The sequence below is a fragment of the Moschus berezovskii genome, chromosome 3 (genome assembly GCF_049115385.1).
Source record: "Moschus berezovskii isolate FMDL1 chromosome 3, NW_MosBer_1.0, whole genome shotgun sequence".
Classification (NCBI taxonomy): Eukaryota; Metazoa; Chordata; class Mammalia; order Artiodactyla; family Moschidae; genus Moschus; species Moschus berezovskii.
In genome coordinates, this window is record NC_142462.1 from 102,745,456 (window position 1) to 102,769,460 (window position 24,005).

Here is a 24,005-nt window from a genome sequence, read left to right on the forward strand (position 1 = left end):
CCAAACTGTCCATGGTCATTCTGTTTATTCCCCGCAACACAGGAGATAAAGAGGGTGAGGACACAGCTTGCGTAATATGACAAGGGGAGAGAAAGGGCATACGAGATGGTCTGTCATCGTCCCCTGCTCTCAGGAGGATCCTGGCCTGCCTGAGTCTTGCTTGGAACAGCTCCGTGAAAGGGGCTCCAGCAGAAGCGGGCTGAACAAGCAGGCACGGGGTCTCGGTTCAGCTGGCTCTCCCTTCAACCCTGTTGGAATACTGGGGGCCCCACCAAGAGAACTGAGTCCCCCAACCCCAATCGTTTAGCTAAGGTCCCTAAAATACCAAGATCACACAGCTGATAGGTGGCAGAGAGAACTAAGAGTTCTCTTTGAAGAGACTTTTCTTATCAAAAAAGGAGATTTTTTTTTTAAATTTCAGACTCCAAGTTCTTTTCCCCATAAGGATGTCTTTGAAAGTTGCACATGTGTCCCCTGCCCCCATGTCCATCAGGGGTGGGTGTAGCTGCGAACACACACAGGGTACGTGTGTGGATTTATCTGGGCTTCTGAGGGGTCTGTGTGTGTAGTCCATCATGGGTCTGTATGTCATCACATACATACTGTTTTCCTGTTCCTCACCCCAGGTGCGGGGTCCCTGTGTCACCAGATCTTAGAGTGGCCCACAGGGTGCCTGAGCTCTCAATATCCCTGAAACCACGAGGAAAGGGGATGCGATGTGGGGACTGAGTCCTTTCTCCGGGCTCCTCAGGCCCTGCACGATTGCACAAGGATCCACAGAAGCCCCCACAGAGGGGCCACAGGCTGTGCCTACGACATGTAAGCACAGGGCAGGGATGGGACTCCTGGGTCCTCCTCCTGCCCACAGCAGGGTTTCCCAGGCAGCCCAGGGTGTGGCAGGCGGGGCAGCCCAGGGATGCAGGCTCAGGGAGTGTGTAAGATCCGGGTCTGAGTTCCCACAGCTGCCACCACCCCAATTCTTGGATTCTGACCTCTGGACCCCACATTGCAAATAGGCCCCCCACCACCCCAACACCAGGAAGAAGCACACATACACACAAGGAAACCTTAGGGTGGACCCTAAGTTTACTGTTTCTGATGCAACACAGCTGGGGTCTTTGTGGGAGCCAAGCCCAGCCTCCCAGCACCCAGGCAGGGCGGGGGCGCTCGCAAGGGGGGACTTCACGTCCAGATGAGTCCCGGTCAGCGTTGTCCTGGCTTAGGCTGGCCCCTGGGGCTCCTGGCTTAGGTTGCGCGGAGTGCTGGCCAGCTGGTCTCCAGTGAGCAGGACTGGGGGGCAGGCCTCGGGTGAGATACAGTGGGCCTCGTGCTCCACCAGGCCCGCTGGACACTGGCAGCCGGGGATGCAGGGCTGCACACAGTGGGCTGCCAGCTCCCCCAGGGGGACGTGCTGGTTGAAGCAGGTGCGGGGACAGGGTGGGCCACACTCATCAAACACGAAGCCACGGTCCAGGGGGCAGCCCACCACTGCGGGCGGAGTGGAAGGAAGGGTCACCGTCCAGTCCCCAGGCTCCCCCCCAACCCCGTGACCCTCCCTGAACCTTCCCTGTCCAGACCTGAGCCCTCTGTGTCACCCCCTCCCCCAGCTTGCACTGGGTGCTACCCCCTTACCGCAGAGTGTGGGGCCTCGCCAGGCCAGTGTCACCCCTGCCCGGCGACAGTGGCTAGCATAGGCTTCCAGGGTGTCACAGAGGCAGGCGTCAGAGGGGGAACCAGGCCCACAGGCACAGAGGTCATATACACAGGCGGCAAAAAAGGGGTCTGGGGGCACCACAGCATGGCAGCGGCTGAACGGGGCGGACTTCAGCACCGCACACCGGGCGTTGGCCTCACGCCTGGCTCGGTACCCTGCTGCCCGGCATGGATCCACCTCACGGCCCTTGGAACAGGGCCGACCAGGTCCTGGGCCCTCCGGGACCTAGGTGAGGAAGGTGGCCCTGATATGACAGCAGCCACTGGCAGCTGACCTTTGTGTGCTGTGTTCTTCCAAGTGCTTTGCACCAAATATTTCGTTTTAGCCTCAAAAACTTCCTTACAAGAACAGCAAAGAAAGCATCAGCTACTTTTCCTTTGCCCCCATTTTACAGATTGGCAAATCGAGGGCCAGAGCAGTTAAGTGTCTTGTCCAAGACCACAGAGTCAGTGAGTGATGAATCAGGCCTTGGGGATTCAGTTGATGAGATCCCTTCCAACAGCGCCCACCCCCCAGCAGTGTAACAGGCAAGAAGACCCAAAACCTTCCTGAAAGCCCCAAAGCCCAACCCCCTCTTTCCTTACCAGAGGGCTGGTCTGAGACTCAGGCTCAACTGTGCCTCCCCCAGCCCCCCACTTCTGTGCAACTCACCTGCCAGCTATTCCCAAATGCAGCCTCAGTGGACTGGAGCAGTTCCTCAGGGTCCTGCAGGTCATCCTGGGCAAAGCCATTGAAGTTGCCACAGAGCCCACACACGTGGCCCCGGTAGAAGCCAGGCACTCTCACCTCCACCTGGGACCGCCCATCCCACAGCACCTGTGCAGAGAGGCGGGGAGACTGGAGAGCAGGAGAAAGCCAGGGGCCCCAGGAAGCCCAGGGCCCATCCTGGTGGTGTGTCAGCATGCCACTGCAGGAGGGGAGGAGAAAGGACAGGTGGAGTGCCTCGTGGAAGGGAGGCTTGCTCGGGCCAAGGCCAGGAAGGCACCTGTGGTGTCAGCCCTGGGCAAACACAGAAGATGTGAAGAGGTGCACACAGCTCCCTCAGGAGGGCACGTTCTCCCGTCATCATCCCTGGGCTAGGCTTCCCTGTGAAATGCAACCCACTTCCAGAGATTCACTCCCTCACGGGCATTCAGGCCTTACAGAGGACAAAGCACAAGCAGAGTCTGTATCCTAAGTTTGCATGTGTGCTAAGTTGCTTCAGTCATGTCTGACTTTGTGCAACCCCCATGGACTGTAGCCCACCAGGCTCCTCTGTCCATGGGATTCTCTAGGCAAGAATACTGGAGTGGGTTGCCACTCCAGGAGATCTTTCCAACTCAGGGATCAAACCTGCGTCTTTTATGTTTCCTGCATTGGTGGGCAGGTTCTTTACCATTAGTGTCACCTGGGAAGCCCCATCCTAAGTGTAGATAAGCCATATTTCGTGTACTTACAAATGTGCTTGTGGCTGGAGGCGGGGGAGTGAATTACTCTTTGACATGGGAATTGGAATCTCTGAAACCATCTAGGAGAGGGTAGTTGACATTGCCCCTCCCCACCCTTCCCCCGCTTGAGGGATGGGAAAGCTGAGGCCCACAGGACTGGCTTCCCTGGTGGCTCAGATGGTAAAGCGTCTCTCTGCAATGTGGGAGACCTGGGTTCAATCCCTGGGTCGAGAAGATCCCCTGGAGAAGGAAATGGCAACCCACTCCAGTACTCTTACCTGGAAAATTCCACGGATGGAGGAGCCTGGTAGGCAGAGTTGGTCACGACTGAGCAACTTCACTCACTGACTCAGAGGACTGGCTTAAGGTAATGGCCTAAGAGCCCCAGCACATCGGAGGCTGGAAACCAGGCTCAGAACTCCTTTAATCACACCTGGAGTTCTCTAGCCCTGATTCCTCTTCCCCCTAGCATCCCGCAGAACTCTCTCAGCTCCTTGGCCCCATGGCCTGGCAGGTAGTTGGTATCACCCCTCCTACAGAACAGGCCCGAGGCGCCCCCTGCCCCACACTGGCCCCGGCCGCACCTGGAGCCCCGGCTGGGAGTGCAGCACCACGGTGTGTCCCCGAAGCTCTACATAGAACAGCGGTTCCTGCAGGAAGGGCAAGGCCACAGGGCGCCCCGCCACCTGGAGGAGATGGGACGTGGGAGGAGGAGAGAGGTTGGGACAGAGGAGGGGACAGCGCTGACCGGCCGGCCCCCGGATCCTTGGCTCTACTGACCGTGACCGCCCTGCCCTGCAGCAGCCGCACGGCCACGTCTCCCAGCAGCACGGCCACCTCCTGGGTCCAGGACACGCCGCTCCGGCCCCGGTCATCGTTGGTCACGTGCACGCTGCGAGTGGGAGGCCCGGGTGCGGGGGTCAGCAGGGCCGGATGTGGGGGTCTGGCAGGGAGAAGGGCAGAGGGAGCGGCGCACCTGAAGTCCCCGCCACGGCAGTCCTTGGCCAGCACGTAGCTGCAGCTGCCCTGGAAGTGCAGCAGGCGGCCGTCGAAGGTGCGGTAATGAGGGTCTCCGAAGGCCATGCAGGAAGCGGGCCGGGGCAGGCAGCGGGGACAGCAGCTGCCGGGACTCAGGGCGGGGGCCTCGTCCTGGCCTCCGCCCCGCACACGGTCAGACACGCCGAGCTCCCGGCCGGGCCCCACGCTGAGCCTCCCCGGAGGACCGAGCATCGCCGGGGAGGCTCCCGGGCTCCTGCCGGCGGGGGTCAGGACGCCGCCTCGTGGCCGTGTCAGACACTGCACGACGCGGGCGAGCCCGGTCTCCTACTTCCCCGGTGCTGCAGGTGGGCCGTGCCACGTGCCCACCCATCCCACCGCCCCAGACCCTGGCACTCACGGGCCCACAGGAGAGCGGCGGGCAGCGCTGGCTCTGGCAGCGCACGGTGCCGGCCTCGCAGGAGCAGTTGGTGCAGGCGTCCACGTCCCAGCGCTCCCCGGAGGCCACCTGGCGGCCCTGGTGCGCGCACGACGGGGCGGGGGCTGAGGGGACGGAAAGGGGCGAGAGTCAGATGCCCGTCCCTCACGTTGGGTCTCGCTCCGACCCCCAGCCCCATGGCCCCGGCCCGCACCTTGGCACCTCTCACAGCACCTGCCAGCCTCCCGCACCTTCGCCCAGCCGCGCGGGCAGGTGAGCGCCTGGCACTCTTCCAGGCGGCACTCCACGCGGCCCCGCTGAGGACAGACGTCATTGCTCTAGGGAATTCCGGCAGAGTTTGGAGCCCCTGGCCTCACACTTCTGCATTAGGGACTGGGCAAGCAACCCTTCTCCCACAAGGACACCCACTTCATGATCAAGTAGGGGGTGAAATCACCTTCAGCTGCTTGCCCTCACACAGAGTTATCTCTGCCCTCTCACCCAGAGGGGGCGCCTTTTTCTAATTACCTCGAAGACCCCATATTCTCTGGTCCAGTGTCCTGAGGCCCTTCCCTTTATCCGTCTGTAGGTCCTCCACCCCTACCCCCCTCCCCCAGCTCACATGGCAGGTGCAAGTGACACAGGCGTTGCTGGGGTCCCGCCAGCTCTCTCCATCCACCACTGTCCGGCCCTCAGCCTCTACCACACATTCTGAGGACAAAGAAATGGGTAGGCGGAAGCACTGTCATTCTGGCTGCATGAGCTCACCCTGACGGCCCAGGGCGGTGCCCACCGCATCTAATTAGACCCTGAGGGTGTTAATTTCTTCAACCAGCAGCACCTGGGCCGACTAAATGGCAGACCTTACGCCAGCACCCAGGATATCCAGAGCGTCCCGGAAACTGAAAGAGCCGGAGGTTGGAACTTCCCTCTGGGCTGGCTGCCAGCTCAGCAGCGCGATGACCTGCTAAGTGGGCCTGGGGTCCCTGAGCCCCCTGACAGGCCTCTAGCCAGCCCTCGAGAATCCAGGCTCCATTCCCTGCCTCCCTCCACCTCACGGGTCCCTCTTCTAATGAACAGCCCTCCATTTCTATAAAAGACAAAGCCTGCATTCGGAGTGCACACCCCAGTTTGGCCCATAGAGGCCATGCCTCCTGTTTCCCTCCTGGCTCATGTTCTGAGGATGCAGAACAAAACTGGGCACGAACCCTGGCACATGGGGCAGCAGCTCCCAGGGGGTATGTAGCGTTCAGGCAGGGAACAGTTGAGCTCAGGACAGGCCCGGTGAATGCAGAGCCAAGTCAGGTCCTATGGAAGGGCATAGGGACAGCACAGGAAGAAATTGCAGGGAAGGCGCAGGGCCGAGGTGGAATGTGACATTCAGGATAAGTGGGCGAATGCTGTTGGGGTGATTGGGAAGCCTGGAGGTGCTAAAGAGAGGAGTCACAGCTACAGAGGAGGAAAAAGAGGGGGCTGGAGGAGTCCCCAAGGAAGGAGGGCTCACCTGGCACTGGCAGGTGTAGCAGGGGTCTGGTGGGGTCAACTCGGACCCCAGCAGGTGTTCTGTGCAGTGACTCAGCGCCTCTGTGAAGACAAGAATGCAGTACAGGAGATGCTGGGGGAGCAGGGACGAAAGCCCAGTTGACCGCCTACCCCCTTACTATGTCCCAGGATTTCTTGAGCCCAGGAAATACTTATAGCCCTGAAACCTTCACTCCAGGGAAGATAAATCCTTTTTCCTTTCATTTCAGCCAAGAAAAGTTTGGACTTTTGACAAGGAACTCTGCTAGGATGGGGGGGCCTGGAAATGGACAAAGTGTGGCTTCCTCAGCCTGAAGTCGCTAAGGACCATGGGGCTGCCTGGCCTGCCCCTCCCACTTCTGTTCATTTTGTCTGGAAGGAAGCACATGAGCCAGGTATCCCAGTCCCAATCCTGGCTCCAGTACTCAGAGCCTGTGCCATTTTGGGCAAATTAATCAATTTCTCTGAATTTCAATTTCTTCATCTGTAAAATTCCTCATCACTGGGTAACTGTGAGAATTAAATGTGAAACTGTTTATTAAAAGCATCAAGTACAGTGTGTGGCATACAGTAGGTGCTTAATAAGAATGGAAATAGTGATGGACTTTAAATTTTCTTAGGTTCCAAAATCACTGCAGATGGTGACTGCAGCCATGAAATTAAAAGATGCTTGTTGCTTGGAAGAAAAGCTATGACAAACCTAGACAGCATATTAAAAAGCAGAGATATTACTTTGCTGACAAAGGTCTATCTAGTCAAAGCTATGTTTTTTCCAGTAGTCACGTGTGGATGTGAGAGTTGGACCATAAAGAAAGCTGAGCACCTTAAAGGCTGATGCTTTTGAACTGTGGAGTTGGAGAAGACTCTTGACAGTCCCTTGGACTGCAAGGAGAGCCAACCAGTCCATCCTAAAGGAAATCAATGCTGAATATTCATTAGAAGGACTGATGCTGAAGCTGAACCTCCAATACTTTGGCCACCTGATCTGAAGAGCTGACTCATTAATAAAGACCCTGATGCTGGGAAAGATTGAAGGCAGGAGGAGAAGGGGACGACAGAGAACGAGATGGTTGGTCGGCATCAATGACTCAATGGGCATGAGTTTGAGCAAGCTCTGGGAAATGGTGAAGGACAGGGAAGCCTGGCATGCTGCAGTCCATGGGGTCTCAGTCAGATATGACTGAGCGACTGAACAGCAACAGCAGTATGTGGCATACAGTAGGTGCTTAATAAGTATGACTACTTTTCTCTCCCCCTGCAGCACATTCTAGCAGGTGTTGGTAAGGGTAGCTCTCCCCACCCCTGTAGCTGGACCACTCAGTGCCCCTCTGGTCCTAAGACCCCTGCCCTCAACGAGCCAGCAGCCTGCACAACTGCAACTCTGTAGCACCGCCTGCTGGACAAGAGGCCGCAGGCTTCAGTTCAGTTCAGTCGCTCAGTCGTGTCCGACTCTTTGTGACCCCACGGACTGCAGCACGCCAGGCCTCCCTGTCCATCTCCAACTCCCAGAGCTTGCTCAAACTCATGTCCATCAAGTCGGGGATACCATCCCACCATCTCATCCTCTGTCGTCCCCTTCTCCTCCTGCCTTCAATCTTTCCCAGCATTAGCGTCTTTTCCAATGAGTCAGTTCTTCGAATCAGGTGGCCAAAGTATTGGAGCTTCAGCTTCAGTTTCTTCCTTCATTCAGTCCTTCCAATGAATATTCAGGATTGATTTCCTTTAGGATGGACTGGGTGGATCTCCTTGCTGTCCAAGGGACTCTCAGGAGTCTTCTCCAACACCATAGTTCAAAAGCATCATTCTTCAGCGCTCAGCTTTCTTTATAGTCCAACTCTCTCACATCCATACATGACTATTGGAAAAACCATAACTTTGACTAGACAGGCCTTTGTTGGCAAAATAATGTCTCTACTTTTTAATATGCTGTCTAGGTTGGTCATAGCTTTTCTTCCAAGGAGCAAGCGTCTTTTAATTTCATGGCTGCAGTCACCATCTGCAGTGATTTTGGAACCCAAGAAAATAAAGTCTGTCACTGTTTCCATTGTTTTCCCATCTATATGCCATGAAGTGATGGGACCAGATGCCATGATCTTAGTTTTCTGAATGTTGTTAAGCCAACTTTTTCACTCTCCTCTTTTACTTTCATCAAGAGGCTCTTTAGTTCCTCTTCACTTTCTGCCATAGGGTGGTGTCATCTGTGTATCTGAGGTTATTGATATTTCTCCCGGCAACAATTAGTTTCCCTGGTATTCCCGTAGGGCCGTACAGGTCTCAATGGCTAGGGTATGGGCTTCTAGAACAACCCACTGGACTCAGGAAGGGACTGGGACTGTGGAGGAGAGCTAGCTGGCCCTTCTGGTGTCACTCTGGGGGGTGGCAGCACTGCCCTCTTGACCTTCCCCCCCAATCCGGGGACTCACCGGCACAGGTGGGGCAGCATTGCTGGGGCCCAGGGGTCAGGAGCTGGCTGGCAGGGCAGCCCACCAGGCGGGGGCACTGCCGCCGGTGACAGTGCAGGCTGGGCGTCCCCTCAGGCTGCAGCTGAACGAGAGAGCAGAGGGTGGGATCCAGGCCATGGAAGCCAAGAGCCGCCCCCTTTCCACTGGACTCCAGGCAACTCTTGTCTGCCTTGTGCAGGTCAGACTCCAGTCTGCAGGGAGACTCAACTTCTCCCCAGACTTGCCCCTCACCCCCCCCGCCCCAATCCTCAGAGATGACCTATGGGGTGCCTGCTCCTGTAGTCACTTGGGCGTGAATGCCTGTGTGTGACCTTTGAGCCTTCTGCAAGCCTAGGGCATCTTCCCTCTCCAGTCCCACTGCCTAATCTCCCGATCCATGACATCATTTGCCTGCTTAAAACCCTTCCATTGGCTCACTGTTCTTTCAGACAGACTTTCCCCAATAGGGCCCCTGACCACTTCCCAGTTGCCTCCCCCCAGATTTCTACCCACATCACCCTCCACTCCAGCCGGGCGGGCCTGTCCACTGCCTGCCCCAGAACCCCAGACTTCCTGGCCCTTTTGCCTCTTCACCCGAAGCCCCTGCCTCACCCCCTGGCCTCAGGGACACAGTCCTGTCCCTGACCCCACAGTGCCTGCTCCCCACAGTGTCCAGGCTGCCCCTCCACGGTGCCCTCCCCTACCTCACAGATGCATACTTCGCAGGGGTCTGCACCAGGCTGGAAGCTCTCTCCTGGCTCATACTTCCGACCCTCATGCTCACAGTCTTGTTCGAAGGTGAAGATTGCGGGGGGTGGGGAAATAAGGGGGTACAGGTGGGGTGAGGTAAGAGTAGAACAGAATCAGTGAACTTTCAGACTGGTTGCCATGCCAGGGGTAGGGTTCTCTGCCCCTTGGACCCCCAAACCTCAGAGATTGGAGTTTGTTTAAGAACAGGGGCCACCCAGCCCAGGGCAATGGCTGACTGGCTCTGCCTCCTTGCCACCCCCCGCCTCATCCCTCCCCAGGCATCGAGGGCATACCAGAGCATCGAGGGCAGCAGTCACTGGGCCCCTGGTAGGGCTGGGCACAGGAGGTGACACACTGGACGCGGGCACAGGTGACGACACCCTCATGACACATGCAGGAGGAACAGGGGCTGTCAGGGGGCTTCCAGCTACTGCCTTCGGGGTGCTCCTCCCCATGAAACAGGCAGCCTGTGTCCAAGGTGGGCAGGGGTGAGCTCTGAGTCTGGGTTCTGCATGTCTTCCCTGACCCCCTGCCCCACCCTGTGTAGTCAGTAGGGGATGTGGGTAACTAGGAGGGACTTCTTCAGGGCTGGAGTAGGAAGCTGGGACAGAACCCCAGTGTGTGCTGGAGGGGAAAGACACTGGGTCGGGGTCAGAACACCCAGGTTATAATCCTGTTCCTGCTAGCTTGCTAGACCCTGAGCCAGGCAGCAAGCACTGTCCGTCACAGCCCAGCACCAGCAGCAGTACCTGGCCTATGGCAGGAGGGTAATACATACATGTGACTCCAGTGGTAAAGAACCCGCCCGCCAAGGCAGGAGACACAAGAGACACGGCTCGGATCCCTGGGTCTGAAAGATCTCTTGGAGAAGGAAATGGCAACCCACTCCAGTATCTTTGCCTGGAGAATCCCATGGACAGAGGAGACTCGCGGGCTACAATCCATGGGGTTGCAAAGAGTCAGACATGACTGAAGTGACTTAGCAGGCATGCAAGGGATGAATGAAAGTTTCCATTACTAGCCATGTGCCCAAGGTAACTCCATCTCGCCAAGCCTCAATTTCCTCACCCATTAAATGAAGATTTCTTCTGTCCTGCCTACCTCCCAGGCCAAGGAGATACTCATGGTTCTTATACCATTTGGGGCAGTGTATGTGGTGAGGGTCTTCTTCATAGGTTAAAAAAGGCCTCTATTCTAGAACCATGCAGCCTAGGTACAAATCTTGACTCTGCCACCTACTGACTAAGTGGCCACAGGTAAGTTATGTTAACTCTCTGTACCTCCGTTTTCTCACCTGTAAAATGGGAATAATTAATCATAATACCTACCTGATGAGATGGTATGTATAAAGTGCCTAGCACATGGTATATACTCAATAAATGTTAACTATCATGATTATCATTATGAACCACAGCCTGTGACTGTGTGGATCACAACAAACTGTGGAAAATTCTGAAAGAGATGGGAATACCAGACCACCTGACCTGCCTCCTGAGAAATATGTATGCAGGTCAAGAAGCAGCAGTTAGAACTGGACATGAAACAACAGACTGGTTCCAAATTGGGAAAGGAGTACATCAAAGCTGTATATTGTCACCCTGCTTATTTAACTTGTATGCAGAGTACATCATGAGGAATGCTAGACTGGAAGAAGCACAAGATTGCCAGGAGAAATATCAATAACCTCAGATATGCAGATGACACCACACTTATGGCAGAAAGTGAGGAGGAACTAAAGAGCCTCTTGATGAAAGTGAAAGAGGAGAGTGAAAAAGTTGGCTTAAAACTCAACATTCAGAAAACTAAGATCATGGCATCTGATCCCATCACTTCATGGCAAATAGATGGGAAAACAATGGAAACAGTGACAGCCTGGAAATCAGTCCTGAATATTCATTGGGAGGACTGATGCTGAAGCTGCAACTCCAATACTTTGGCCACCTGATGCAAAGAACTGACTCATTGGAAAAGACTGATGTTGGGAAAGATCGAAGGCGGGAGGAGAAGGGGACGACAGAGGATGAGATGGTTGGATGGCATCACCCACTCAGTGGACATGAGTCTGAGTAAACTCTGGGAGTTGGTGATGGACAGGGAGGCCTGGTGTGCTGCGGTTCATGGGGTAGCGAAGAGTCGGACACGACTGAGCGACTGAAATGAACTGAACTGAACTGAACCAATATGAATGGGGTGTGGTTAGGAACAGGATAGCTTTGAGAAGATTCCAGTAAGAGTCTAGAAGGAGAAATGGGCTGGGCAGGCCAGGGGCAGGAACAGGAAGGAAGAGATGAAGGTGGGCATGATGAGAGCTCAAGTCCTGAGGTGTGGGAAGGCCAGACGGGTGGACAGGGAGGGGGGAAGGCTGGAGGAGAGCTGAGGGGAGGGAGGGGGGGCAGATGGAGGGACATGGGACCCAGCTCCCCATCGACCCGGCGCACCTCTGCAGCGAGGACAGCAGCTCCCCCGCTCCGTGACCCGGAGCGGGCAGGACAGGGGCGGGCAGCGCTGCTGCACACAGCTGACCTGGCCGGCCTGCAGGAGAGACACGCTCAGCGACTTGCTCCCCCGCCCCCAGCCCCTCGGCCGCCTCCCCGCCACACCTGACAGCGACATCGCTTGCAGCTGCCTGCCGGCCCCTCGAACTCCTCCCCATCCTGGTACTCCTGGCCCTGAGAGAGGCAGCCTGTGGGCGACACGTTTCCTGGGTGAGAGTGCGGGGCCGAGCCGCCTTGCCCCATCCCACCTCAGGCCTGGCAGAGAGGGAGGGATGAGGGGCAGGAAGAGCATGGGGGCAGGTGCGTGCACTCACTGTGGCAAACAGGGCAGAAGCAGGCTCCTGAAGACGGGCGCGGGCAGAGAGCCGGAGGACACGGCTTCTTCCAGCAGCGCATGGAACCTTCCTGGGGGAGAGCGGTCGCCCGGCCACGTCCTGACTCCCATGCCATCACACCCTCAATCAGGGCTGCACACAGCCCCCCGTGGGGGGTACCCGTACTGACCCCCTCCCCCGGCCCCGGGAGACCTGAACCCCATGCTGGTCCCAGTGAATGCCACAGGCACTGTGTAGCCTGGGAGGAGGAACAACCTTTTTTCCGGCCAGAGAGGAGGATCAGGGGATGAAGGGTTCCCAAGCTCCCAGAGGGCCGCCTCACCTGGCAGGTGCAGAGCGAGCAGCTGGGGTCTAGCGGGTCAGGAAGGGTCTCTCCAGGGGCAGCAGTGACCCCATGATAGAGGCATCCTGGCAGGAAAGGGAATGCAGTGGAAGGGGCTGCAATGAGTGGAGCCCTCCACACACACACACGCCGGGCCACACACCACAGCTGGGCCTGGGGTCCTCCACCAAAGCTCAGCTAGCAGTCAGAAGGGAAGAGGTGACTGGCTGGGAAGGGGAGGGACGGGAGGAAAGACTTTGGCCAGAGCGCAGTGGAGAGACTTGTGTGCGTGAAGCAGGGGAGAACTGAGAGTGAGATCATGGACCACGGGCCAGGGTGGGAGGAGGATGTGAGCGAGGGGCACCTGGAAATGAAGGTGAGAGGTGGGCTGGGCTCGCGAGGGTGGGCGAAGGAAGCCAGGAGGGAAGGAAGGTGCCAGGCGTGTTGGGCGACTCAAGGGCCGTGGGAGGCACTGAACGGCTTCGAGCCTCATGACATGTTTGAGGGAGGCAGGGAGACAGCCAAAGGACGTGACGGTCTGGCCACACAGACCTTCTGCTTATTTGGTGAGTACAACAGTCAACAGAGACCCAGAGGAGGCTGAATATGGGGTGAGGAACCCGAGGAGAATCCCGGGTGTGGGCTTGCTGTGAGGCTTTCTCAGGGGAGGTTGACAGTGACCAGACCCACTGACAGGGGCAGCGGGAGGGCAGGTCTACCCTGGCAGGTCGGGCAGCAGTGCCCAGCTTGGGTGAGCGGGTGGCTGCAGCCCAGGGGCTCACAGGGCCGGCGGCCACAGGTCACGAAGCCTCCGAGGCAGGTACACAGGTTGCAGGGCTCGTGGGGATCCGGGAACTCCTGGTCGCTCAGGTAGGACTCCCCCAGATACTCACAGCCTTCAAGAGAGGACAGGGAGGCCAAGGTGGAGGAGCAGAAGTCAAAGAGGAGATTGGTCATCTGGCTCTGAGCTTGGACCTGGCATGAGCTCAAGGGCTCAAAGACCTGGGGGCAAAGGGCTCAGTGCTAGCAGTGGGGGGGCGCAGGGGGATGGATGGACTGGCCAAAGGACAGAATTTCTCCCCTTTGATCTTCAAAGAAGCCCCCTGTCCAGTCTATAGGGAAAATCCACCTAGAATTTAGTCCAGGGCTTTTTTTCTTATAATAATAAATATCTTTGACCCACACTAGTGCGGTAAATTGGATGGCATCACTGACTCGATGGACATGAGTTTGAGAAAGCTCCGGGAGTTGGTGGTAGACAGGTAAGTCTGGCGTGCTGCAGTCCATGGGGTCACAAAGAGTTGGACATCAGTGAGTGACTGAACTGAGGGCAATAAAGGGGCTGCCCTCGTGGCTCAGATGGTAAAGAATCTGCCTGCAGTGCAGGAGACCTGGGTTTGATCCCTGGGTTGGGAAGATCCCCTGGAGAAGGAAATGGCAACCCACTCCAGTATTCTTGCCTAGAAAATCCCATGGACAGAGGTTCCTGGTGGGCTACAGAGTACATGGGGTCGCAAAGAGTCGGACACAACTGAAGCGACTTAGCATGCACCCTGGGCAGTAAAAAAGACTTTGACCCTGCCCTCCCAGCCCACCCCCCCAGTCCCTGCCCCTCACCATCACAGGCAGGGCAGCAGTCACCCTGGGCAGGGAAGGGGCACTGCGCAGGTGCACAGGCTCTGGGCTCACAGCTGACGCTGCCCTCCCAGCAGAGGCAGATGTGACACCTGGCAGTGGGCGAAGGGAAGCGCTCCCCGCTGGCGAACTCCTTCCCCTGGTACAGGCAGCCTAGGGGGCAGGCGAGCGGCTGGAGGCTCGTGGAGTACCAGGCGCATTACCAGGGCATGCTGCCCTCCCAGCCCTAAAGGCCAAGCCATCCCGGAGACCACCCCCCATCCTGCCGAGTACCGGGCGCATTACCTCCCAGGCCCTGTGGAGCAGGTGGGCACTGTTTCCCCACTTTCTTAGTGAGAACCCCAACGTGGGAGGGGCGGGCCAGGAGGAAGTGGGGAGAGGAGGCGGCACCCTCCCCGGAGATAAAGAGGGGCCTGGGGGAAGAGGGGCACTGAGAAGGCGAGGGGTGGAGTTGGAAGAAGGGGAGACAGGGCAGGAGGGGGACAGCCAGGCCATTACCATCACAGGAGGGGCAGCAGGGCCCCTGGCGCGGGTGGGTGCAGGGCACGGGAGGGCAGGGCAGTCGCTGGCAGGACGCCGAGCCGTCCAGGCAGAGGCAGCGGCGGCAGAGGTCGTCGGGCGGGGAGAAGTGCTCCTGGTGGTGGGCGGGGACCAAGCCCCCAGGTAGAGGGCAGCCCGAGGGGGCGGCTGCAGGGGAGAGCCTCCGTCAGCGGGGCTGGGGACAAGCTGCGGAGGGGATCCACCCCCTGGAGAGGCGGCGAGGGGCGCAGCGCCCACCTGGGCACTGTGGGCAGCACTCTCCGGGCAGCAGGACCGGCTCTGGGCAGGACAAGGGCGGGCAGCGGCGCGCCAGGCACTGCACATTGCCTCCCTGCAGATGGACCAGGCCAGGACCAGTTAGCGGTAGGAGGTGGAGGAGACCCCACGGCTTCCCACCCTAACCTTGGCTGACCTCTCCTGGTCTCCCCAAGCCCCGCCCTACCTCCCCCGACTCCTCCTCCCATCCACATGGCAGACTCACCAGACAGTGACACAGACGGCAGGGGTCAGAAGGGTGGGGGAAGTCGGCCCCGTTGGGGTATTCTTTCCCACCAAAGGTACAACCTGGAGGAGAGGGCAGCTAGAGGCCTGGGAGAGGCCCTCCTCCCCCCCAGGGCACGCTGCCCTCCCCAGCCCTAAAGGCCAAGCCATCCCGGAGACCCCCACCCATCCTGCTCGCCTCACCATTGCAGTTGTTCTGGCAACAGACACCAGGCAGCGGGTGGGCACAGGAGGTCCGGGGGCAGACCCGGGCTTGGCAGTGGGCGTGACCTTCCCGGCACTGGCATTCCTGGCAGGGGTCTCGGGGGTGCGAGAAGCGCTCACCGTCCAAAAACACCTGTTTCTCCAGGACACAGTCTGCACAGTGGGGTAGGGGGTGGGCAGGATGGGGGCACAGAGACAGTGCAAGGAGCAGGCTGACAGCCCCTCCCACCGTGAGTCCAGAGCCACTGTGGAAGGGCCACTTGGAAGCTGCCCCCATGGAGGGAGAGGAGGAGGGGGGGCTATGCACACACGCAAGGGTATCTCTGTGAGCACACGCCTGTGTGTGTATGTGTGTAGTCCCTTTACCTGCAGGCAGATGTGTGTGCCTCTGACGGTGAAGAGCTGAAGGGCTAGTGCACGTGCCTGCCTGTGTTTGTGATCTGTGCCCTGCACACTCTCCATGTGGGCGGGGATCAGGGCACACCACATCCCAGCTCCCAGCCTATGGTATAGAAAACTTGAACACTTGTCATCTGAACCAGTCTGGTACAGGTAAATACATGAGATCCGGGTGTGTGGGCAGTGGAAGAGGAGGTAGTCTAAGATGGGAGAGAAGGCTGGGTTAATAACATGAAGGGACAAACAGATGTCTACCGTGTCTCCCACCCCTGCCTTGTGAGTTCCAGAGAGTTCCAAGCTGAGTCAGACTGAAAACAATTCAGAAGGCCATTGTTGTCTAAAGTTAGGGTTAGGGTTAGACCCCAAGGGGGGCTTCCCTGATAGCTCAGTTGGTAAAGAATCTGCCTGCAATGCAGAGGACCCCAGTTTGATTCCTGAGTCAGGAAGATCCACTGGAGAAGGGATAGGCTACCCATTCCAGTGTTCTTGGGCTTCCCTTGTAGCTCACCTAGTAAAGAATCTGCCTGCAATGCAGGAGACCTGGGTTCAATCCTGGGTTGGAAAGGTACCCTGGAGAAGGGAAAGGCTACCCACTCCCGTATTCTGGCCTAGAGAATTCCATGGACTGTATAGTCCATGGGGTCGCAAAGAGTAGGACACAACTGGGCAACTTTCACTAAGGGCCCAAGGGGCCATGGAGTGTTAGAGTCAAGGGTCCCCCGAGCCACACAGGTGCAGTGAGTACATACCTGGGCACCTGGGGCAGCATTGGCCGGGTCCACTCTGAGGCCTGGCACAGGTTGTGGGAGGGCAGTTGACCAAGGAGCACGTCACGGTCCCATCCTGGGAGCAGGTGAGAGGGCAATGGCGGTGGGTCCCGGGAGGGGCTGAGCCGGGCAGCGGCAAGCCTGGGGAGGTACCTCACAGCGGCAGGTGTGGCAAGGGTCTGCGTTTGTGAAGTTCTGCCCACTGGCGTACACTTGGCCATGGTAAGTGCAGCTCTCACAGCTGGGGCAGCAGGCACCTGGGCAGGGCAGGTGGGTCAGAGCCCTACCCATCAAGGTGAACTGGTCAAAGCATGGGGGAGAAAGCTAGCTTGGGGCAGGGCACTCACCTGGGGGCTGGGTAGGGTGCTGGCAGGGGGCTGGGGAGCAGAGCAAAGTCCCACACACAGGTACCCCAGCTTGACAGGAGCAGGTCGTGCAGGGCTGGCCATCAGGCTCCCACTGGACACCCTCAGCAAACTCCTCTCCATCAAGCACGCAGACTACAGCGGTGTGAGGCAGGGAATGGGTGTCACCATGGCAACCCAGGCACCTCCATCCATCCCTGTCCTTTCCAGACCACCCAGGACCCTTCCCAGGACCCTAGCTTCGCCATCCCCACAGCAGCCTCTGAACCCACTCTGGAATGGCTGGTGGACTTAGGGATGCGCCCCCCACTTACTGTGAAGAAACACTCCTGGCTGCTGCGAGCAGCACCCTTTCATGGTTGTCCCCCACCCCATCGCCCAATACACACACCTGAGCAGAGCTGGGGGCCAGAGTCAGGCAGGGTGCAGGGCATGCTTGGGCACTCATGCTCCTCGCAGGAGACCTCGCCAGCCTAGGAAGGAGGCTGGGTGAGAGGTCCTCAGGGGACAAGACAGACCTGGGATGTGAGACAGCAGGACAGCCTACCTGGCAGGAGCAGCGGACACAGCGAACACTCTCTTGGAGTTGGAAGGTCTCCTGGTTCTGATACTGGTGTCCCTGGTACTCACAGCCTGGACAGGATGACAGAGGGGCAGGGGGACCGGGCTGGGGGCTGATGTGGAAGCCTCACCATACCCGAGGCCTCCACCCCCCAACCTGATAAGGACAGTCACACGTGTCCTCCAGGAAGCCCTGCCTGCCAGCCTCCGCTGGCCCCCAGGTGCCCAGCATGCCATGAGGTGAGGCGAGAACTTGTCCCTCACCCGTGGTGACAGAGCTTAGGTTGGTTCAAGGGGGCTTCCATAAGTACAGTGGAGGCAACCACCCCCACCCCCAGACCCAGAGCCCCTCCTGGGGCAGCGGCTAGCCCTCCCTCTGGTGACTGGAGCCCTCACTCACTGTCACAGACAGGGCAGCACTCCCCCGGGGTCCTGCCTGGGTGTCTGCAGGGCGTGGGTGGGCAGGGCGAAGGCTCACACTGGACACTCCCGTTCTGCCAACAGGGCCTGGTCAGCATGCGAGAGGCAGGCCTAGACTCCAGGCCCTCCCTGCTGGGCAGCCACACTCACGGCACAACGGCAGTGCAAGCAGGGGTCCCCAGAGCCCACAGGCTCCCCGCTGCGGTAATCCCGCCCATTGAGGAAACAGCCTGTTGGGAAGACGGTGCCTCAGACCCTCCTCAGGGCCGCATGCCAGACAGTGTCCTGGTCTTCTCAGGAGGCCTGTGATAGGCCGTCCATCTGCTTTCAGATCCCCCTACTACCTGCTGACTCACCTTCACACACCGGGCAGCAGGTGCCCGGGAGGGGCCGGGCAGGGTATGGGCACAGACTGGCACATTCCCGCTGGCGGCACCGGATGTGGCCCTCCTGTGGGGGAAAGAGGAAGGGGCCATCAGAGCGCAGCCAGGTAGCAGAGACAGCCTTCGAGTCTCAGCTATCCATTTACTAGATGTTGTTATGAGCAAATTGTGTCCCCCTTCATATTCTTCTGTTGCAGTCCTAACCCCCTCAGAACGAGACCTTATTTGGAAACAGAGTCGTAGCAGATGTAATCACATTAGATGAGGTGAGACTGGAAGGGAATGGCGCCTGATCCAATGACTGGTGCTCTTTTAAAAATGGGAAATTTGGACACAGACGCACACAGGGACAGCAGCATGTGGAGACGAAGGCAGAAGCCACGGGGTGCCAAGGATTGCCAGCCAGCCACCAGAGCTGGAGAGGGGCCTGGAACAGTCTCCCTGACAGTTCTGTCAGAACCAACCCTGCCAGCACCTCGATCTTGGACTTGTGCCTCCAGAATCATGAGAGGACTGATTTCTGTTGTTTAAGCTACTCTGTTTGTGGCACTTTGTTGCTGCTGCTAAGTCACTTCAGTCGTGTCCAACTCTGTGTGACCCCACAGACGGCAGCCCATCAGGCTGCCCTGTCCCTGGGATCCTCCAGGCAAGAACACTGGAGTGGGTTGTCTTCGCAGCCCTAAAGACAAATACAGCTGTATAACCTGGCATGTCACCTAAAGTTCTCTGTGACTCAGTTTACTCATCTGGAAAAAAAAGAGAATGATCCTACTTGCAGGAATAGAGATGCAGGTATAGAGAATGGACCTATGGCACGGGGGAAGGGGTGGGGGAGGGGAGGACAGCATGAGTTGGGAGAGCAGCACTGAGATATATACACTCTCACGTGTAAATAGCTAGCTGATGGGAAGCCACTACAATAGCACAGGGACCCCAGCTCAGTGCTCTGTGATGACCTAGAGGGGTGGGATGGGGCTGAGGGCTGGGAGAGAGGCTCAAGAGGGAGGTGATATGTGTATACATATAACTGATTCTAGTCTAGTCAAAGTTATGGTTTTTCCGTAGTCATGTATGGATGTGAGAATTGAACCATAAAGAATGTTGAACCCTGAAGAATTAATGCTTCTGAACTGCGGTGTTGGAAAAGACTCTTGAGAGTCCCTTGGACTGCAAGGAGATCAAACCAGTCCATCCTACAGGAAATCAGTCTTGAATATTCATTGGAAGGACTGATGCTGAAGCTGAAACTCCAATACTTTGGCCACCTGATGTGAAGAACTGACTAATTGGAAAAGACCCTGATGTTGGGAAAGATTGAAGACAGTAGAAGGGAATGACAGAGGACAAAATGGTTGGATGGCATTATCGACTTGATGTTCATGAGGTAGAGCAAGCTCTGGGAGATGGTGATGGACAGGGAAGCCTGGTGTGCTGCGGTCCATGGTGTCAAAAAGAGTTAGACACGACTGAGCAACTGAACAACAACAAAATCCCATTCATGAGGGCTCTACCCTCTAGACGTAATCACCACCCAAAGGCCCCACCTCCTAATACCATCATGTAGGGGTTAAAATTTTAACATATGAATTTGGGGGGAGGCACACAGACATTCAGCCTATAGCACCTGGAGGGTCCCCCCATTCCTCCCTGCTCAAATCTTACTCACTCATTCAGACCTAAGTAAACACCACCCCACCCCGAAGTTTTTCTAGATCTATGCTGCCCAATAGAAATATAACACAAACCACATATGTCATTTAAAATTCCCTGGTAGTCAAAATTCAAAAAGAAAAAGAATCAGATGGAACTAAATGTTAACATTATATTCCACTCAAACCAATATATCCAAAAAGTTATTTCAACATGTAATCAACATGAAGTGTTAATAAGACATTTTATGGTCCTTTCTCTCATAATACGTCTTTGAAATCCAGTGCATAGTCTAGCCATAGAGCCCATCTCAAATGGGACAGTCACATTTTGAGGGCTCAGTGTCCACATGGGGTGGCTCCTGCTCAGACAGCAGAGCTCCGGGCGTCTCAGGTGAACTGTGTTTCTCCCCCCCCTGGAGTTCGTGCCCCTGGCACATCCTGCCTGCCCAGCCTCACTCCTCCTGCAACCTGAAGCTCCTTGGTTTGGGCTCGCAAACATGCTGCCCACCTACTGTGCTTGGAACCGGACAGACAGGGCGCGCCCCTTCCCACCCTCACGGCCTCCAGAATCAGGTCTCCTCCATCTCTGTCCCCTCACAGTGCCGTTTGGGATGTGTTCAGTAGAGTGAAGGAATGAATCTGGGTAACCTGGGGTCGGGGAGTGGTGGGGGCAATCCAGGAACAGCATGGGGACTCACCAGGCACTGGCAGATCTGGCAGGGGTCCCCAGGGGTGGTCCATTCTTGGCCATGCTCCCAGTGAGAAGCATTTTCCGTGCAGCCTTTAACTGGGAGAGACAGGCAGAGAAGAGGCCTGGGGAAAATTTCAGCCAGACCCTCCCTCCTCCACATGCCCCCTGAGGGTTCTCTTCGGAGCCTAAACCCAACTAGATCCTGCCTTTGCCTGGACCCCTCGCCCCAGCTTCCCAGCACCCCAGGCAGGGTCAAGTGCAAGCTCCTTAGCCTGACTTTCTAGGTCTTCCAGGGCCAGCATGGCCACGCCCACCTGTCTCTGGCCCCTCCCCACCTCAGTGTAAGCCACGCCCACCAGCCTGCACCTTCCCAACCAACACACGCCCACTTCACAAGGAGTGTCAGTCCCAAGCTGCCCTCTCTTCCTGGCATGCCCTCTGCCCTTCACCTAGCGAACTGCTCTTTAGCCTTGAGGTTCAGTCAGGACCCACCACCCCCAGGACGCCCTCCCTTCCGTGCCCGGGTTGGACCAGGTCTCCACTAGGTCTCCTTCCTCTGAGTTTCTGTGTGTAATCTCATAGTATCTGTGTGTAATCTCATCCCGCCTTTGCCGCAGTCCTAGTTTGTGACTCAGTTTCACCCTCTAGTGGTCTGCGTCGAGGGTCCACCAGGTGTCTTTGCACAAAGCAGGTAATAGTCAATGTTTATTGAGGTATACAGTATCATTACCCCCCTCTTACAGATGGGGAACTGAGGCACGGAGTAACTCCCTCAGAGGCACACAGGCGCTAAGTAGCAAGGGCAGAACTTGGAGCAGGTGTGGTCAGGCGCGGCTCGCCTGCTGACAGAACGCCCAGGTCAGGGATCTACAGAGTGGGCTCTGGGTTAACGAAACAGCCTAACAGCCCCACCTGGATCTCCACCAGGGAAGGGGCAGGAGTTCTCACCTTGGCAGGTAGGGCAGCAGTGCCCAGGCCTCAGGACTGGCTCGGGGCAGGGGATGGGCGGGCACTTCGTGGGCACACAGCGAACCAGGCTCCTCTGTAACATACCCACAGCTGTGCTGCCTCCGTCTCTGGCTTCCAGAGAGAGCAGGCTGGGCCACAGGGCAGGGATGGAGGGAGGATTTCTCTGGCACCAGGCCTCGGGAGGTATGTGAGGGGCTGAAAGAGCAGCAGGTGTGGCCAGGGCAGGCGCGGGCATCCTAGGAGGAGCAGGGCCTGGGCAAAAGTGCAGGGGGCTCACCAGGCAGGAGCACTGGAGACAAGGGTTGGAGCTGGACAGGAAGTTGGCCCCTTCCTCGTAAAGCTGCCCCTCATACTCACAGCCTGGGGAGGATTGCCAGAAAGAAAAGCTGGTCAGCAGAGAGCAAGGTGGGTGGTCATCACCCAGGGGAAGGCATAACCCCAAGTAGGTATGGAACCCTCTGGGGCTGAGGCCAGGGTGAGGGGTGGGGTGGGCAAGACAAGGGCAGGTCACCTGGCCGGCAGACGGGGCAGCACTCCCCAGGTGGGGTGTAGCTCTCCAGGCAGTTGAGCTCTGAGCATGAGGGCCCCTGGCACCGCACTGTCCCTGCCTGTGGGATAGACACTGAGCCCTCCTTCCTTCTCCACTGCCCAAGCCGAGTGGAGGCCTAGACAGCTCCAGGGATCAGTGCCAGGGTGGCAGCAGCAGCCCTGCTTGGCCCCCAGGTCAGGCTTAGCACTGCCAGGCCTGGGGTATGCTGGACAGCAGGGACGTAGGTGGTAGTTGGGGCCAGGCTCTGATTCTCTTACCTGGCAGGCGCAGATAACACAGCGCTCCAACTGCCACGTTTCCCCATCCCTATGGCCTCCAGGGCAGCCTGCAAAACCAGGGCCAGACCCCCAAGTAAGGGACCCAGAGAAGAACGTCAAAGGGGCACTGCACTGTTCAGGTGGAAATCAGATTTGTGTATTTACTACAACATTTCAGCAGATGGCAGTATAGTGTCTGACTCTAATATCAGTAGGTCCGTCAAGGTTGTATATTGTCACCTTGCTTATTTAACTTATATGCAGAGTACATCATGAGGAACGCTGGGCTGGAAGAAGCACAAGCTGGAATCAAGATTGCTGGGAGAAATATCAATAACCTCAGATATGCAGATGACACTACCCTTATGGCAGAAAGTGAAGAGGAACTCAAAAGCCTCTTGATGAAAGTGAAAGAGGAGAGTGAAAAGGTTGGCTTGAAGCTCAATATTCAGAAAACAAAGATCATGGCATCTGGTCCCATCACTTCATGGGAAATAGATGGAAAAACAGTGGAAACAGTGTCAGACTTTATTTTGGGGGGCTCCAAAATCACTGCAGATGCTGATTGCAGCCATGAAATTAAAAGACGCTTGCTCCTTGGAAGGAAAGTTATGACCAACCTTGATAGTATATTAAAAAGCAGAGACATTACTTTGCCAACCAAGGTCCGTCTAGTTAAGGCAATGGTTTTTCCCGTTGTCATGTATGGATGTGAGAGTTGGACTGTGAAGAAGGCTGATCGCCAAAGAATCGATGCTTTTGAACTGTGGTGTTGGAGAAGACTCTTGAGAGTCCCTTATACTGCAAGGAGATCCAACCAGTCCATTCTAAGGGAGATCAATCCTGGATGTTCATTGGAGGGACTGATGCTAAAGCTGAAACTGCAATACTTTGGCCACCTCATGCGACAAGTTGACTCACTGGAAAAGACTCTGATGCTGGGAAAGGTTGGGGGCGGGAGGAGAAGGGGACGACAGAGAATGAGATGGCTGGATGGCATCACCGACTCTGTGGACATGAGTTTGAGTGTACTCCGGGAGTTGGTGATGGACAGGGAGGCCTGGCGTGCTGTGATTCATGGGGTCGCGGAGAGTCGGACACGACTGAGCGACCGAACTGAACTGATCATTTTACAACACATGGAAGCAGTGAGGGAAGAGTGACTTTTTTTAAATTTCACCAAAGAAATCATCAATTCAGTTCAATTCAGTCGCTCAGTCGTGTCCGACTCTTTGCGACCCCATGGACCTGTCCTTCACCAACTCCCAGAGCTTGCTCAAACTCATGTCCATTGAGTCGGTGATGCCATCCAACCATCTCATCCTCTGTCGTCCCCTCTCCTCCTGCCTTCAGTCTTTCCCAGCATCAGGGTCTTTTCAAATGAGTCAGCTCTCTAAGACATCATATGGGCTAGCAATGGCCCTGAGGCACCATTTATCTTACAAGCTATATGCGTGCGCATATGAGCACATGTGTGTGTGTGTGTGTCCCTTTTCACTGAGATCTAATGACTCCAAAGACATTACTTCTCATCTCATCTTGGCCAAGACTCTCAGCCTACATTGCCAGACCCCAGCCAGTGCCTGGGCCCCTGTCCCAACTTTCAAACTCCCAGCTGCCATTCTTCCTGTGGCATGGTTGCCAGATAAAATATAGGACACCCACTTAAATGTGAATTTCAGATGAACAACA

At 56.8% G+C, this 24,005-nt stretch overlaps 1 protein-coding gene across 1 annotated transcript in view; it reads right to left on the reverse strand.

The window, feature by feature from the left end:
• Nucleotides 1–1,101: 1,101 nt before the first annotated feature.
• Nucleotides 1,102–24,005, reverse strand: part of KCP (kielin cysteine rich BMP regulator) — a 28,681-nt gene continuing 5,777 nt past the window's right edge. The window contains exons 6-42 of the mRNA XM_055421235.2: nt 22,314–22,381; nt 22,018–22,114; nt 21,784–21,866; nt 21,486–21,579; nt 20,545–20,633; nt 18,168–18,261; nt 17,962–18,041; nt 17,792–17,885; nt 17,378–17,463; nt 17,222–17,303; nt 16,813–16,965; nt 16,619–16,722; nt 16,448–16,541; nt 15,279–15,452; nt 15,076–15,158; nt 14,832–14,925; nt 14,553–14,741; nt 14,037–14,207; nt 13,139–13,315; nt 12,420–12,505; nt 12,077–12,167; nt 11,868–11,950; nt 11,706–11,799; nt 9,561–9,734; nt 9,222–9,304; nt 8,500–8,620; nt 6,060–6,139; nt 5,764–5,863; nt 5,178–5,266; nt 4,770–4,872; nt 4,538–4,680; nt 4,118–4,290; nt 3,922–4,033; nt 3,726–3,827; nt 2,366–2,530; nt 1,633–1,939; nt 1,102–1,488 (exon numbers count right to left, since the gene is read on the reverse strand). Of these exons, the coding sequence (XP_055277210.2) occupies nt 1,220–1,488; nt 1,633–1,939; nt 2,366–2,530; nt 3,726–3,827; nt 3,922–4,033; nt 4,118–4,290; nt 4,538–4,680; nt 4,770–4,872; nt 5,178–5,266; nt 5,764–5,863; nt 6,060–6,139; nt 8,500–8,620; nt 9,222–9,304; nt 9,561–9,734; nt 11,706–11,799; nt 11,868–11,950; nt 12,077–12,167; nt 12,420–12,505; nt 13,139–13,315; nt 14,037–14,207; nt 14,553–14,741; nt 14,832–14,925; nt 15,076–15,158; nt 15,279–15,452; nt 16,448–16,541; nt 16,619–16,722; nt 16,813–16,965; nt 17,222–17,303; nt 17,378–17,463; nt 17,792–17,885; nt 17,962–18,041; nt 18,168–18,261; nt 20,545–20,633; nt 21,486–21,579; nt 21,784–21,866; nt 22,018–22,114; nt 22,314–22,381 (4,481 nt within the window). The 3' untranslated portion in view covers nt 1,102–1,219. The remainder of the gene's footprint in view (nt 1,489–1,632; nt 1,940–2,365; nt 2,531–3,725; nt 3,828–3,921; nt 4,034–4,117; nt 4,291–4,537; nt 4,681–4,769; nt 4,873–5,177; nt 5,267–5,763; nt 5,864–6,059; nt 6,140–8,499; nt 8,621–9,221; nt 9,305–9,560; nt 9,735–11,705; nt 11,800–11,867; nt 11,951–12,076; nt 12,168–12,419; nt 12,506–13,138; nt 13,316–14,036; nt 14,208–14,552; nt 14,742–14,831; nt 14,926–15,075; nt 15,159–15,278; nt 15,453–16,447; nt 16,542–16,618; nt 16,723–16,812; nt 16,966–17,221; nt 17,304–17,377; nt 17,464–17,791; nt 17,886–17,961; nt 18,042–18,167; nt 18,262–20,544; nt 20,634–21,485; nt 21,580–21,783; nt 21,867–22,017; nt 22,115–22,313; nt 22,382–24,005) is intronic.